The sequence below is a fragment of the Lytechinus variegatus genome, chromosome 13 (genome assembly GCF_018143015.1).
Source record: "Lytechinus variegatus isolate NC3 chromosome 13, Lvar_3.0, whole genome shotgun sequence".
In the NCBI taxonomy this organism is placed as follows: domain Eukaryota; kingdom Metazoa; phylum Echinodermata; class Echinoidea; order Temnopleuroida; family Toxopneustidae; genus Lytechinus; species Lytechinus variegatus.
Window position 1 is genome coordinate 12,752,588 of NC_054752.1, and position 17,816 is coordinate 12,770,403.

A 17,816-nucleotide genomic window follows, 5' to 3' on the forward strand; every position below is an offset into this window, starting at 1 on the left:
TTTTATCATTAGATATTAGTACGCAGGTACAGTAGTTGTAAATATGTTCTCTTCATGATTTTTCTGTAAATTGAATTGCTTTCTTTTTGATCTTGAATAAAATATTTCTATGAAAGAAAAACAAATTTATAAAAATAAACTCACGGAACTCTTAAACTGAGTAGGATTTAATGTCCAGTCCTATACTTTATTTAAATGTTATCAACGGGGAAAATCTACCACTATAAGATATGAATTATTTAATCAATATGTGCGTCTGTTTCTTTTTTTTCTTAGAAACAATTAATGGAAATCGAATAAACCTTCCAAGTGAGGTACATTACTACAGTGGGTCCTGTGGAACTACTGAAACCAATAATGAGATAGCTACTGCATTCTTGGAAGCGTTTCAGTCTTCTTCATTTTATAGTAGTACCTGCACGGAAAATGCTGAATGTTCAGTTGACAACATACAAGTGACATGTGGTCCTTCCAGTGAAGTGGGCAGGCGAAGAAAGCGAGACGTGGGTCGAAGGGAGTATGGACATGCGGAAGCCCCCCTCAAGAAAATAGAGAAGAGACAAATTTCATTAGATTATGTGTGAGTAGACATTCTCAACTGGGAACATATCCCCTTATCAAGTCACCTTTCAATTTAAGTATATGGCCTACCCTGCCATGGGAGGGGAGGGGGCCAGCATACCTACATCAGGATTCGCAAAACTACTTATACAACTGAAAAGAAATGAAAATTTGCTAAGATTTTCATGATTGTTTCCTGTTAGAGAAATTCTGTCGAGGAAAAATTAGATAAAAACAGCGCTTTCCCGGCTAAAATTCTGACCACTAGGAAAAACAAATGAAGTGAGAGAGTGTGTGGGTGGGTGGATGTGTGTGTGTATGAAGGGGATCCCATGTCGGTGCACCTAAAATTCAACTAAAGATTTAGCATGAATTTCTTTTCATTCCAAAAAAATAATGCTCCTTATATTCTTATGAGTAAAGTATGCCAAAAATCTCGTAAAATCTTGAAAGAAATATGTTTATTTTGCTAGTCATTTTTAGATTGAACACAAAAATGGTGCCCAATGTCTTCGCACCTATTCACTCTGCACACGACTCGGTGATTTTTTATGAGAGAGGCTGCATTTTGAAGCTGTCGCATTAAATCCCTAAAATTTAATATTTTGTCCACCATTTTGAGTCAGATTTTTTAATGAACATCTGTTTATGTATTGCATGTGTGGGATTTGTGGTCGTTGCGGGTCTTCTAAATATTAGAATCGCGCAGTTCCGCGTATGCACTGTGCAGACTTGGGCCACCATACCATATAATATTTATAAATATATATATATGTACATGTACAGATGAGGCCAGAAGTTTACATACATCCAGGAAATTCAAATAAAAGTTGATACTTGCCAAACATCATGAAATTCACTGTATCTTATAAAATGTTTGTGCTATCGTAATGAATTTGATACCAAACAAATGAGTATGTCATGCTTCTTCATCACATTGCTGTATCATCAGGAGCTGAAAAATATGTAGGTGTCATTTTTCCCAAAAAATCTTCATATTTTAGACAAATTTTAAATAAAAGCTTGATAAAAACATTTCATATTTATGCTAGTTACTTCTCAACACAAACATTTCAGATAATACAATTTTTGTTCAGTGGTGACATATCATGATAGAAAATGTAATATGAATAATAGATTTGACATTTATATATTTCTGTGAACGATATTTGACAATATAATAACAAACAATAGAAAACATTTGGCAATAAAATTCTTTTTCTTTAAAAAAAATTCCACCTAAAATATACTTTAATTCCAACGGCATTCCAATCAGGTGAAAGAGTTTAATGTGCTCTTTCATTTGATACCAACTTTGTCATCGTTGTATTTATATTTCTGAAGATATAGTCGGTATATATTTGGTACGATATTACATTCCGCGGGTTGGATACAGACGACACAAATGAGACAAAGTGGTAATGCATTGCAGTTCCAACAAAGTTTATTTCCAAGTATTCTCCAAATTTTTGTCACAAACCCACGTCTTCGTGAGGGATACAAAACTCACAGTCACGATATATATAATCTTACATTTATACATTTATTACGATAAATCGAAATTCTATGTGTTGATATTGATACACAGGGACACAATAAACAAATTGTACCCAGAATATTGAATGTTCCTACGAAGATGTTTATTCTTATAAATACCACTTTTTCGACAAAAACACGTTTTTTCAGTGATACACGGAGAAGACAAGGTTCAAATGAATGTCTGTATATGCACTTGCGTACAGATGGGGGTGGCCTGCGACATGCACCCTAAAAATTGTCATGACCTAGAAAAAGGGAGAAAACGGAAGAAAAAAGGAAAAAGGAATTAACTATAAAAATATATATCACAAATGAGACTTTTTATCAACAGAGTAAAGAGAATGTTAACAAATATCGTTCGGTACCCTACGGTGCCCTCTCCAAAGGCCCTGGGGAATCACAGATACACAAACTTCATACCTTGTCAAAAAATATTTTTGGAACATAGAAAATACTCGAATCATCTGCTTTCTAGTCAGGTGCTCAGTATTCACATTGGAGAAGTGTAATATTCAAGCTTTATGCCTGAGAGATTTATCACCGGAATGGCTAGCCTGGGTAAATGAATTGTATTTTTTTATCGTTGTAATTATTAATGATCAGTATCACTAATATTATTAATTTTTATCAATATTTTATTATTATTACTATTATTGTTTTTATTTTAATTGTTATTGATTATTATAATTTCAATTATTCATTTTTTTTATGAATTATTATCATCATTATTATTAGATTCACGGTAACGTGTACCATTGGACATAAATTGACTGTCCCTGAAGGACAAGACCCTTTTGATGCAGTGCTGGATACAGAGGAAAGCGTGATAGATGTTTTTGAGACCCTTGTCTCAAACGGTGACTTGGACCTTAATGCCACTACTGTGGACGGTATCCAACTTGACTTGGATGAATCTTCTGTCTCATTCGAATATTCGGAACTTGAATGCGACCCTCCCTACACTGCAAACAATGACGACTATCTCTGCGGTATTCATTTATTTCCATTCATTTCTTGTCATTTTAAGAGGAATTTATGAAATTAAAAAAAAGTGGCATTTTTGTGAACTTATCGATTTGCTTGGCATTTTTTTTATTACAATCAACATTTTTTTAAGAAATTCCTGTTGTCTTTTCCACAAAAGGCGAAATAATTTGACAGTTTATTTTTAGACGAACTCAATTCCTCCCATGAAACATAATGTCCAATTACCACTTGTAATCGTAATATAATCAATTTTCACTGGAAAAAAATCTTTTGCAAGTAATTTGTATTTTCTTAATGTGTAGTACCATGTGGAAGGGGTTTTTATTACGACAATGAAACGCAGGAGTGTCTACAGTGTGAAGTGGGGACCTACCAAGACTCCCATGCCCAGTTCACATGTCAGCAGTGCCCTGAAGGACAGTCTACACTCGGTATCGGATCCAAAAACCGGACTCAATGTAGAGGTATTTGACTTCATTTTCACTATTTGCCTTCTGTTTATTAACAGTAAATAAGTAACATATGCATCTTCATTATTCAGTTTATTTAGAAATATATATTCACAGGTAACCCCCCACCCACACACACACTTTTTTTTTTAAATAATATTTTATTTTCTTCCCCTTTCAAAACAATAAGTTGACAATCACAATTCATATAAATAAAGATTCTTTGCATGTATACAATCAATTAACAATCAAACAAATAAATATATCAATATCAATTAAATTACAAATATTTTAAAAATGATTACAAATGAAATCAAACCGCCACTATATTTCTCTTCTATCATGTCTATAACAATATGAAACTTTTTTAGTAAGAGAAAAAAAAATTACCTCAATATCATGTTAATATCAAAATTATGTCAAATCAAATAAGAAACTCTACAAGCCTTCGAGAGGAAGATTACATATATATGTTTCACTCACCCACGCACCCCACACTCCCTACCACACAATATACCACCCCCCCAAAAAAAAAAACACACGCCCTCACACACCCACACATACAAGCACACCCTCACATACCCACGCACCCATTCTTACACACAATAACACTTTTGACTACCAGGGGAGGAAAGGGAGGAATTTTTTCTGATTGTATCAAAATTCTTCACAATTATTTTTATTTAAGGGGTCAAGAAATTGCTAGCTCGCTTCGCTCGTAGGTTTATGGAACTCTTGTCTCATACATCATGTCTGGCACCTTAAATTTGTCACTCATCATGCTAGTGCCAGTAGCATCTTGGAAACATTGCCCTATCGATACGCAACTGCTAATCGTCACTCATTTTGAATAAAAAAAATCGTCTACCAGCAACCTTCGGCCCTTAATGTTGTGTTTTCATTGTTTAATTTACCACTGTAGCTTAGTTTCTTTATTTGCAGTGATATTTTTTTTGTAGATATTTGCCAGCCTGGCCAAAGCTCTGACTCCGGACTAGCACCCTGCTACCCTTGCAAGATAGGTAGCTACCAAGATGAATTCCATTCCACCGAATGTATTACCTGCCCCAATGGCACGTCGACTGAAAGCAAAGGTTCCCAGTCATCCCTCGACTGCAGTGGTAGGTATTACGTAATAGTTACATTTATTTATTTGCCAATTCCTTTTTACCAAATTTCAACATCCTTTATAAACTAACTTAAATTCGTAGACCAACCATGGACGTACTCATAGACCAGCACATGCCAAACAAGGATTACATGGTGTACCGTGGAACCCCATCCCTCTTCTTCGCTATGGAAATCTTCAGAAGACACAAAAGAAAATGTGTTGAATAATCAGTCAAACCTGCAAGTCATGAGGTTTACCAAATCATATTAATCTCCATTAAAAAGACTAGGTTTGCAAGCTTATGCTGTAGAACACACTCTCTGTTATCAGACCTGGGACATATGCACTTAACAAAAAAATTCATGCTTCATTTTTTGTATTATTTAGAGTACTGCGGAGCTGGAGAGTACTCCCCATCGGGATTCGTTCCTTGCATGACTTGTCCTAATGGTACTTACCAGAGCGGAACTCAACGAAGTCAATGTCACGAGTGTCCAGGTGAAACTACGACACTGCAGACAGGTTCCACTGATGCATCCATGTGTGTTGGTAAGAACTCCATCTTAACATGAGATTTACATTTACTTTTGGTAGTTTATGTTATTGAATTCCACATTTGGTTGCTCATGCCTAATTTTGATGTATAACAATGGACCGCTGGATAATTCTGATGTTTTTCTCTGTTCTTCGAAAAAGTATTTCACCTCAGGACAAGGGTGTCGATCACGGGGGGATGGGGGGATATATCCCCCCCCCAATATTTCAAGTGGGGGGATGGCCTGTATTATCACCCCCCCCCCCCCCAATAATTTAGGGTAGAAAAATTATAATAATGATAATGAAAAAAATGAAAAGTTTGATCATGATGATTATAGTATGCCATCAATCAGTTTGTTTCCCTCGAAATTTGTGTATATTGTTATTAAATAAAAATATTCTTTTCAGGACTATTAATCAGATGGGCGGAGGTATCTGATATTTTTTAACACATGACAATAAAGGACCCCAACGAAAATCAACTTTTGTTAATAGGGTGTTCCATCCCACCAGTGGTGAATAAATTAATTTAAATAAATCATTAACTCAAAAGGGTGGAAAAATAAACGGGAGTAAAAGGGTGGCAAGATAAATAAAGGAATGACAGTAAGCCCGATGGCGCACGAGAAGCCACACAGGTTGTTATTTGTGCTTTAATTGGTCCGAATCTGCATTTTATCATCACGCATTAAGAAGAATAAAGATATTTCCAGTCAGGTTAGATTTAAGAGAGAAGTTGTATACACAGAGGCGTCGATCCTGGGTGGGGGGCATGGGGCGATCGCCCCACCAATGAAAATATTGGGGGGGCAAACATATCGTTTTGCCCCCCCCCCCAATAATTCCGCATGTGCAACTAAAAAATAAAATAAGATTGTAATGCTACACTGAAATCAGCAAGCAAGATTGAGATACCAACACGATTTTGATTTAAAATCGTGCTCAAAATGTCTGCTTTTCAGATTGGAATATAAAAATTTTCAGCTCGTGCTTCGCGCTCGCTTCATGTACCAAAAACCCATACTTTTCATGATTATATAGGTGAATATAATGTCCCGTTTTCAATTCTAAACCTCAAAAGAACTTTGATTTTGCAATAACCTTTTGTTGGATATATATCTTCCATTAAAGTGTCCTTTTTTCCAGATCAAAATATCAAAATTTTCAGCTCGCGCTCGCATCTATTCTTCTAGATACACATCTTAATCATTGGTACCAAAAATGCTTAGAATATCAAGTTTTCAGGTCAGAATATAAAGAAATTTCAGCTCGCTCTCTAGTGAGATATACATGTATCGACCCTCCTCATGAGTTACTACAAAACAAACCTAAACAGGTACATTTTTCCTGTTTTCATGACATACTAAAAAAATTTAGCTCGCGCTTCGCGCTCGCATTGTTGGTGAAGGTGAGATATGTGTCTGTTTCTCATTTATATATATATATATATTGTGATCGAGCGCCTTTGGAACATTGATTCATAATTTTGCCCCCCCCCCCATCTGAAAAATGGATCGACGCCCCTGTGTATACATCATGCTCAATAAACAGATCACTATGTACATGGTCCAGTCAATTTTTGTCATTTTTTTCTCGGTATGAGTTTAGATTAGGCTTACTTGTAACACAAATTGAATTTTCAAAAAAAAATTATACAAGTATAGTACACTACATGAATGAAGGAATTTCCAAGAACACCATGCATATCAACCACTCCCAAATGTCCTAACTTGTGATTTTAGTGGGGTAATGTTGAAATATCCCCATCCACAAGAACATTTGTGTCAATCATCCCCCCCCCCAACCAAGAATACCGATCGACACCCATGCCTCAGGAGTAGATTTTAGGAGATGCGATGTTAATTAACCCATAGCTTTGGCATGGTTAAGTATAAACTAAATAATCTAGGGCTTTCTGAATTATGAGAGAGATTTGGCGAGGATATTTGGGATAGGGGAGAACTGGGATAACAACGCTAACTTGAAGAACAAAATTGCTTGAATCCTTTTCTACCAGATATATTCCGTTTTGAAATCTTTGAAATTAGGTTACAATTATTGGAGCTGGAGGTCTCACCTCAGATTTAAGCAAAAGATGAGTGGGAATTTGCAAATTAAACTATTGCTTAAACTGGAATTCGAACCCATAACTTTGCAATTGCAAGATCTAGAACTATCCCGCTATACTTACTACGCTCTCTCGAGTCATTGAAAGTTACTTTACAACGTTATGGTTCGTGCTTAGAAATATATTGGATGTATGGTATTGGACGGAATAAACGCATTTCTGATGCCAGTAACAACATGAGGATTACCAAGTCAACTGTGGTCCAGTATATTTAATAGGGATCGTTGACTATTTTAAAGAGGGGGTGCTTGTTTGAAAAAAAATAACAAGAAAAAAAAGAGGTTATCTCTAAAAAAAATGAAGGTGATTTTTTGGTCAGATTTCTACTTTTTAGTATACCAGCCTGATTTCCAGGGGGGTGCTTCAGCTACCCCGATTCCAGGTGGCATGCCCTACCATGCCTGAAGTAAGCGATATTAATATTATCTTGCTTCGTTTTTCCTTACAACTCGCTAAATATGTTAAACGTGAACACATCTCTATCTTACTTGGTTCATGGTCGACTGAAGTATTTTCGCGATAATAACTTGGAATACAATTCAAAGAGTGCAAAAGGGAGCATAGAATGTTTATGCTAAAATATATCCATATAGTAAGAGTTTGTTGATTTCTTAATGAGTGTTGGTTGTGAAACATTTTCAGCAGGTTTGACCATGTAGGCCCTTACTTCTTGTTAGAACGAGAAGGATGTGTTACATAATCAAACCCCAACATTTCCTTTATTTTTTCTCACAGATGTTGATGAATGTGGAAGCCACCCCTGTCAACATGGCGCATCCTGTGTTGATGGAATCAACTCTTTCACATGCATATGCACAGAAGGTTATAGAGGACAGTTGTGTGCAGATCGCATTCTATGGTGCGACTCCGGTCCTTGTCTCAACGGAGGAACGTGTGTGGATGAAAGTGATCAGTTCTCATGCACTTGTGCTCTTGGATATACAGGTATGATACATGATCACCTATTGCCCAAAATCCAAAATAAGTCGCGAAGGAAAGTTTTCTGTAAATATCAAGAATATTTTCTTCTAAAAAATCGTAACTAAGAAAACTATCTAATCTGGAAGCATTTATCAATTTATGTCTTATTTCAAATAATGAATTTATGTGAAAAACAACAGTTCATAATATGAGTATTCTGTAAAGAAATTTTTTCTCGAGCTGCCAACGAATATCAAAGTGTGTGCTTAGTAAAAAAAACTTCTTGCTTCACCCCAAACTACTCTAATAATAATTATAATAATATCCAATTTTTATATAGCGCTTTACAGCATATTATTACCCCGGTCATTGGATTAATTTCAATCCCGCATGAAAAGTACACAATTTCCACTCCCTGGGGAGCATTCCTTGCATTAATCGCAGCCACATTATGGCGCTGGCAAAATCAAACATACAATATCTTTCGCATCCTACCGGGTACCCATTTAGCACCTGGGTCGAGAGTGGCAAAGTGTAGATTAACGCCTTGCCAAATGACGCTAGACTGCGGTGGGACTCGAACACACGACCCTCTATTTACAAGGCGAGAGTCAGAACCCTTACACCACTGCTCTTCCATAATGATATTGATATTGTCTTAGAACATAATTTGTATTAATTGTCAACAAAATCTATACTAATCTAGAGGTGAGGAACTATTCAAAAACTATTATAATACAATCTTTATACTTACTTTGGCTGACCACTGTAGGAGAATGAGCTGGTTGTCATAAATTCTTGATTTGTCGTCCATATGTATAATCCCTCTGCGTTTTATACAGTCTAGAGTGCGTTCCCGGAATTGCCAAATAACCCTCTTATTGCCATTAGTATGTCATTTTTTTAATGGAATGATTTACCTTTCCGGATGATTGCCCATAACCTTGTTTATGTTCATTTGATAATATCATGTTGCATTTTATTATAAAGTTGAGTATTAAAGTTTTTGTTTTCATTTAATGTTAAATCTTGCAGCTATTCTCTTTAGAAATTGAAGGGGAGGCAAATATATTTAACATGTAAATATCTTTTTTATATTGCATTATTGTAGAGCGCTTGGAGACTTCTGATAGAATGTTTAGCGTTATATGAGCAAAAATTATTATTATTGTTATTACATTCATTATCATTATTATTTCTATTATTATCATTATTATTCTTGTTATTAACATCATTATCATTGTTATCATTATCATCATCATTATTATTAATTGGAATACCAAATGATTGATATTTATAATGGTGTATATATGGAATATATCATGGCCTAGTACCACGTGTTTTCTGCCGTCCCGAGACAAAAGGTAGCAAATGTGATTTTCGTTTTCGATTCAAAATATTTTTTTTTCTTGATTTTGGATATTTTTCTGTATGCTCTACATGATACTAAAGGAAATGAAGTCATAACCCCCCCCCCATTTTTTAAAACCTCGGTATATTGAAGTCTATATATTTCGACATTAAAACCTCTTTTACTTAGAAAATTATTCCACTGAGTTGCTTCTTTTAGTCACAGGATGGCGGCATTATTTCTGTTTTAAAATTGACAGGCTCCGTATGCGAGACAGAAATAGACAACTGCGATCCACCACCATGTGCGAATGGTGGAACCTGTAGGAACAGCAAAGGGGAATATGAGTGTTCTTGCCCATTTGGATTTGGTGGTGATGCCTGTTCAGACGAAATAGATTACTGTCTAGATAATCAATGTGAAAATAATGGAAGCTGTATAGTCTCTGAACTTGCTTTAGGTGGTTACTCCTGCCAGTGTAACGCGGGGTATACAGGGTCGACATGTTCTATTAACATTGACGAATGTAAAAGTAGCCCTTGCTTACATGGCGGCGACTGCATCGATGGAATCAACAGTTTTACCTGTACCTGCACATCTGGATTTACCGGTTTGGAATGCGAAACAGACATTGATCTGTGTGCTGACTGGAACTGCCAGAATGGTGGAACTTGCAATGATCTAGGCGACAGCGTAATCTGTGCATGTGATGAAGCCTATGCCGGGCAGTACTGTGAAGAAGTTAGAACAGCTTGCAGTGACTCCCCCTGCAGAAATGGAGGAACATGCTCAGCTGTTGACAACACAACATTGGTATACGAATGCACCTGTACTGAGGGATTCATAGGACAAAGATGCGAAACCAAAGTGAATTATTGTCAGCCAGATCCGTGTAGAAACGGAGCCACCTGTGAGGATGAATCTGTTAGTTACGTCTGCCATTGTCCTGACGGGTATGAAGGTATGTGACTTACATAGTGAAAATGCTGTTAAAGACTTTATACAACGATGTTTTCTATATCAACCTTACAGTAGTTATTTAACAGTTTAAACAACCATGGTTTAGTTAGTGAGAATTAAATATTGAAAATCAAACTTCATCGTTCATGATTTTAACTACTTTTTTAAACTATTTAAACAACTACCATTAGGACCATAACCCAGCGTCGTATAAAATAAAATTAAACAGCGGGGCTATTTTTCGTGAGTGTCAACAGGCGAGCAATTTCTGTAGAAATACCGTATGGTAGTTAAAATAGTTCACATCCGAGATTTGTTATTTTGGTATAGAATAAAAACGGTATTTGAAACGAAATTACATGGTATGGTAATGATAATTTATATTCAAAAGAGCTTAGGGCACATCAAATATCGAGAAAAAAGTACCACTGACATTACATCTATGGCTGCCCTCTTAAGTTTGAACTCATCAGATGGGCACATTTTGCGTATATTCTGTTGCTATGTCACCCCTCTATATAACATGTATTAGGTTGCATTTATTGCATTTATACGTTTTAAAAGGAAAAGTTGATTTGAAATGAACAGTTGTATCTTTCGGAGGTTCGGATGATTCTTGGGATAATTTGAAGTTCATGTTCCTCGCATCCGTTTGCTCTTCTTGTCATGTATTAAAGCTGTCATGATATGAGTACAAGAAATATGCAAATTGTTATATGTTAAAGGGGAAACCTGTTCCGAAGTAGTACGATGGTGTGATGACACTCCATGTGCAATGCATGCAACCTGCATCGAACAGACTGATTCTTTCGCGTGCCTATGTGATGTGGGTTACACTGGACCGAGATGTGAGGACGAGCTTACCTTCTGCGATGTGCAAAACCCTTGTCTAAATGGAGCGACATGCAGCGGAGACTTGGATACATATGAGTGCCAATGCCCACCTGCATACTATGGTAAGGAATATTAACTGCGTTCATTCATTTAAGAAAAACACTTCTTACAGTAAAAAATGTTGACCTGTTTACATTGACTCTAAATATTCCACAATGGTAAATCCATTTCTAATATAAAAATTACAAAATAGATGCATAAAGAGGTAAAATAGCTTGATTTTTTCATGATTTTGTTCTAGTTGTCTGAATTGAGGAATATATCAGATATATTGCCCTTAAAGAACCAAATTACACTCGCTCGTCTCAAGACTTTGGTCAATATGATTTGATTGCAAGCGAGATGTTTGATGTGCCATTTAAGGCCAGTCAATATTGCTTAATTGTTATGTAAGTGTCATATAACAATCGTCTGTGTGTTCAAGAGCACCATGATTATACCTGTACACGTCATCAATTGATATGACAGGCTTCCATTTATTCAGTCTATGTAAAAAATTCGATACTTTCCAGCTATTCAGTTGTCGTTTTAGTTCTGAAATTCCTTCAGTATTTAATTAAGATGGAATATGTCTTATATTTTTTTATATTTATCACTATTATTATTGTTTTTGTCGTCATTACTATTGTATCACCCGAAACCTGTTTCATAAAGGACTTGCAACTGTTGTAACTTTGCCATTATGGCAACTACCATGGAAAACTTGATTGTGATTGGCTGCTGAGCCCTGTTACCATGGTAGTTGCCATTATGACAAAGTTACAACAGACACAGACACAGTTGCAAGTCCTTTATGAAACGGGACCCTGATCACGATGCTGGATGACAGCCCATCTCATGTTGGAGTTATATATAATTCTGTTTTCCTACAGGTACGTTATGTGAACGCTTGAACGACCCTTGTGCTAATTCGTCCTGTCTGAACGGTGGTTCATGTGTAAGGGATCAGCTATCTTATCAGTGTGAGTGTGTGCAAGGATTTGAAGGAATACACTGTGAAGTTGATCAAGATGAATGTAACAGCAAGTAAGTGAATGTTCTACAAATGTTTAAAAGGCAACCTTAAAAATACAAAAATCTTAAGATTCGCAAGGATATTCAACTGGAACATCATTTCACAATCAAGATGGATGTAACAGCAAAGTAAGTGAATGTTCTACAAATGTTTAAAAAGGCAACCTTAAAAATACAAAAATTTTAAGATTCGCAAGGATATTCAACTGGAACATCATTTCACAATCAAGATGGATGTAACAGCAAAGTAAGTGAATGTTCTACAAATGTTAAAAAGGCAACCTTAAAAAAAAAAAAAAAATATGAATCGCAAGGATATTCAACTGGAACATCATTTCACAATCAAGATGGATGTAACAGCAAAGTAAGTGAATGTTCTACAAATGTTAAAAAAGGCAACCTTTAAAAAACACAATTTTAAGATTCGCAAGGATATTCAATTGGTAAATCATATAAAATTTGACCTTGATCAATGACGATTTCGTTGTTGTTTTTTGCAAATAAAATTTGAATGATCAATGAATATTGATCTTTTTTATCAGTTGTCCCTCAAATAGGCAGGTTGCTAGATGGGGAACATGCAAGTTCTTCTAGATTATTTACCAATATTTTTCCACATTTCAAAATGAAGAGAAAAATAAATGAACAAAATCCTCGATTGTGTATGATTGGTCCTGATTTAGGACTGATTGCTTTCATCCCTGGGGACCGTTTCATCAACATTTTCGTCCGACAAGTTGTCAGATCTGACATCTTTCCTAGATTTTGATTGGCTGATAAGCACTGTTCCTATGGCAACTGTCAGATAAAACGTCTGACAAGTCCTTTCATGAAATGCTCCCCTGAGGTTCTACATCGAATTGACGTCTTAACTAGGAAGGTACCACATTCCCATATTGTGTAATTTATCGCCCTTTCGTTCAGATTGGTCATCAGCCTTTTAGTTCTAAAAGTCTGGGAGGTAAATGTGGAGGATATAAGTATAGTTAGAATTCAGTGATTATAAGTATGAACCGCGCTAGAGACATAGAAAACATGTCCTTTTCAGAACAAACATTTACGAAGATTTATTATACTAATGGCACGGGCGGATACATAGTTACATAAATCTGTCTATTCTTCTGTATTCCTTAACAAACATTGTAGTCCATGTGAACAAGGAAGTTGCACTGATGGTCCAGGTTCCTTTACATGCGAATGCGTTGCTGGATACTCTGGGGTCACCTGTTCTGAGGATGTCCTGTGTAATCCAAATCCTTGTGAAAATGGAGGAAGCTGTGAGAACCTAAAAGTGAAATATCGGTAATGTAAAAAGAACGAATTCACAATTCACATAATCCCCTCTTGGTGGATATGTTTCCAGATAAGCAGTGGTGTATGTAATCAATGTTTTGGTTGGGAGTGATAGAGCTTTGCGGCATTGCACAGTTCCAAGATAACTAGCTCATAATATATTCTTGATGACTTTTAGGTTTGATGTGGGGACTGGATATTCCCCGAACATGATCTATAAACATTGGGCCATCTTCTGTTGATAATTCTTAAAGCATCAAGAACGTACTGTGCTTGCATTTGGTCAACGATTTATTCAAATCAAGCATTGTTTGCCTGAACTATATATATCCAAACATATTCATACACGGAGAGTAGGCCTACGAGGGCAGCTGCTACCAATGTGAACACTGTATCTTTTCTTTTTAGGTGTGAATGTGCCTCAGGATTTTCAGGTACAACATGCGGTAGGCAAATAGATTACTGTCGAAAGAGGCCATGCGTACGCCAAAATACCGACCACTGCGAGAATCTAGTTGGTGGTTACGTCTGCACCTGTAAGACTGGATTCTCAGGAGCAAGATGTGAGACAGAGATTGACGAGTGTGCAACGTCACCGTCCCCGTGTCTGAATGGTGGAAGCTGCATCAACCAATGGGGGAGTTTCACATGCCAATGTCAACCAGGCTTCACGGGTGACCGATGCGACGTAAGTATCGTGATTCCATTGCGTTATCTTTCATTCATTCCCTTGCCAAACGAAATGGAATAATCTGAGCACGTTCTGTTGAATCATTTTCAAAGGCAATACAATTGGTACCACGAAATTTATGAATGATGCTAGTGATCATGCTACGTAATATTTTTTTTTCTATTTTTTACTCACACTGTTAAAGATCATACTTCGAATTTGATAGAAAATGAAATCAAAGGAAAAAGGTATTAAAATTAATCAAATTGGGCGAAAATATAATATATGAGCTATATGTGGAAAATATTAACATGCGTTTGGTGTCAGGTTTGGGTGTGGGAGTGTGAGTCGTTGTGTTTTATGGACCTTTAGCGTGCTTAGGTGTTGGGTGTGTGCACATAAGTCTTACATTTTTTCACAATTTGTTTTTTCTTCACCAAGGGACTTGCCGGCATTTACGACAATCCGTATATTATCTTGTAGTCAGTCATGCATGGAAAGATCCATTTAAAAGTGGGACCGAAAATGCAAATATGGTAACTTGACCAAGATTTTTCAATGAACTACAATCTGATGGGACACACACTCACACATACATATATGTTTATATATATATATATATATATATATATATATATATATATATATATATATATATCTAGATATGTAGGGAGACTAAGATCATTCCCCCTGGTAGACCCATTGTCTCAAGCGTAGATTCTCTAACAGAGCCTATGTCTAAGTATGTTGACGAAAAACTTCAGGCATTTCTACCTAACATTAAAAGCTACGTGAAAGACACGACAGATTTTTTGAACAAGATCAAGTCTGCTCCCATCACATCAGACTCCACACTCGTAACCATGGATGTTAAGAGCCTCTATACCAACATCCCCCACGACCATGGTGTAGAAGCCCTTCGTACATTTCTTAAAAAGCAGGGTACTTCCGATCAGGAAATTGAGGACTTATCCTCCATGGTGGATTTCATTCTTAAACACAACTACTTTGAATTCAATGAGAAGTATTACCTTCAGTGCAAAGGTACAGCAATGGGTACAAAGATGGCACCAGCGTACGCTAACTTGTACATGGCTGTCCTTGAAGAGGATTTTCTCTCCAAATGTAGTCTCAAACCGTCATTGTACATCAGATACATCGACGACATCTTTATGATTTGGCCCCATACCGAGGACGATCTGGCATCGTTTCACAATGCTTTCAATGCCCACAACCCAAACATTCAATTCACCATTGAGAGCTCAAGAGAGAAAATCCACTTCCTGGATGTCAATGTTTCTAAGAATGATGATTCGTTAAGTACTAGTGTATACATCAAACCAACCGATTCCTTCTCTTATCTTGAGTATAACTCATTCCATCCATCCCACACAAAGAAATCAATTGTGTACAGCCAACTCCTAAGGTACAAACGTATCACATCAGACCCCAAAGTGTTTGAGGCTGACGCTGCAAACCTCTGTGAAGTTTTCATCAGACGAGGCTACCCACCTCGACTTGTCAACCATGCCCTCGCCCAGGTTAGAAATAAATCAAGAGAGGATCTCCTATCTGCAGCACCAAAACAAGGGAATAATGAAAGGATCCCTCTTGTCACTACGTACCATCCCCAGGCCAAAAGGTTTGCCAATACCACGAAGAGGGAATGGTCTGCCAATATCAACCTTGACCCTAAACTCTCAACAGCTATGGGCGATCCTCCCCTTCACTCGCAACGCCAGCCCCCAAACATTAGAAAGCTACTAGTAAGCAGCGAACTGCCCAAGCCTTCGCCCCCAAAAGGCAACAAAAGATGTGGCAAGCCACGATGCCAAGTGTAAACTCACTTAACTACCGACAGCACAGTAAAAATTTCTCAGTCCCTTACTTTCCACCCCCCCTAACCACACATGTGACGCACAGAATGTCTTATATTGCATAATGTGTACCAAATGCCCGGGGGTCTCTTACATTGGTGAAACTAGCACCAAATTTCGCACCAGATTCAATAACCACAAAAGCTCCATCACCAAAAACAAAAAGGACTTTCCTGTGGCCGACCACTTCAACCTCCCTAATCACTCTATCAAAGATATCAAAGTCTGCGGCGGAGGATACAGATCGGCAGAGGAACGGAAATGGGCTGAGCTGAGACATAATTGTCAAAAGCCGCACGTTTGAAAGCGGCCTCAACAAAGATCTGTCTTGGCTCAACCCATTCACATTCTATAGATAACCATTTTCTTTCTCCTCTGCCTTAATTTCCTTAATTCAGCTTTCATGTTTATTATGATCTCTCTATGCAATGTGCAGCGTGCGCGATCTCAGCTAGACTCTCTTATTATTACGAAATCTTTTCATTGTTACAAAACTTAAATCATATTCTTTTATTATTACGTATATTACGTAACTTACGTCATTAATGATATTTTACCAAAAAGCGCGCAATATACATTAATAACAGCATTTTGCGCACCTAGCAGCAGTTACCCTAGTCCCGCTGAGATCGCGCACGCTTTAATAAAAACAACTGTCATTCAAACTTGTCACAATTCACGAATCTTCCCTGAAGAAGGTAGAGGTCTACCGAAAATTTGGAGAGTGAATAAAAGAACTTAATTGTTGGCATTACAAAAACTGCATTACTCGTGAATTTGTTTCGCATTCCTGATATATATATATATATATATATATATATATATATATATATATATACATACATATACATAAAACCTAACTTTTTTTATTAGTATTCTTACGGTGTTACAAGTGGTTTCAATTACTTGTAAAAAAGGGTTTGCCAAACTATTTATTTATTTTCTGTGGTAGGTCGACATCGATGACTGCGTCAATCACAATTGTGAAAATGGAGGAACTTGTATTGATGGGACCAATAGCTACAGCTGCCAATGCACTCAAGGATCATATGGATCACATTGTCAGCTGAAGTCGACACTGTGTGATAACAACCCTTGTCACAATGGAGGTGTGTGCATTTTCAATGAAGATGGCTTCCAGTGTGAATGTCTACCTGGTTTCAACGGTGATACCTGTGAATATGACATCGATGACTGCGAAAATCATCTCTGTGCTAATGGCTCTACGTGCCAAGACCAGGTAAACTAATTTCTCGTATTTCACCAGAAAATAGCGATTAGGGCCACTATTGGTCACATGTGTGACCGAAATTATAACGAATCTTGACTTTAGTTTATGATAGTTTGATTTCATTTTGAAATTCCTGTGAATTAATCTTTCAAAATCATGCTTCTGCGTGACGTCAGCCGCGCGACCCAATTCTATGGCCCTCTGACCTTGACCCTGCATATTGGAGACAGCAAAAAATATTTCCAAATTATAGTTGACTAAACATGTTAATGTTCTATAAACTTTGAATTACT

General features: G+C 36.8%; 1 protein-coding gene across 1 annotated transcript in view; it reads left to right on the forward strand.

The window, feature by feature from the left end:
• LOC121425924 (sushi, von Willebrand factor type A, EGF and pentraxin domain-containing protein 1-like) overlaps positions 1-17,816 on the forward strand; it is an 85,520-nt gene that overhangs the window by 37,987 nt on the left and 29,717 nt on the right. The window contains exons 29-40 of the mRNA XM_041622032.1: positions 277-580; positions 2,836-3,089; positions 3,390-3,551; positions 4,496-4,657; positions 5,035-5,196; positions 8,048-8,257; positions 9,844-10,545; positions 11,270-11,500; positions 12,311-12,464; positions 13,599-13,754; positions 14,154-14,433; positions 17,245-17,532. Coding sequence (XP_041477966.1) covers positions 277-580; positions 2,836-3,089; positions 3,390-3,551; positions 4,496-4,657; positions 5,035-5,196; positions 8,048-8,257; positions 9,844-10,545; positions 11,270-11,500; positions 12,311-12,464; positions 13,599-13,754; positions 14,154-14,433; positions 17,245-17,532 — 3,065 coding nt within the window. The remainder of the gene's footprint in view (positions 1-276; positions 581-2,835; positions 3,090-3,389; positions 3,552-4,495; positions 4,658-5,034; positions 5,197-8,047; positions 8,258-9,843; positions 10,546-11,269; positions 11,501-12,310; positions 12,465-13,598; positions 13,755-14,153; positions 14,434-17,244; positions 17,533-17,816) is intronic.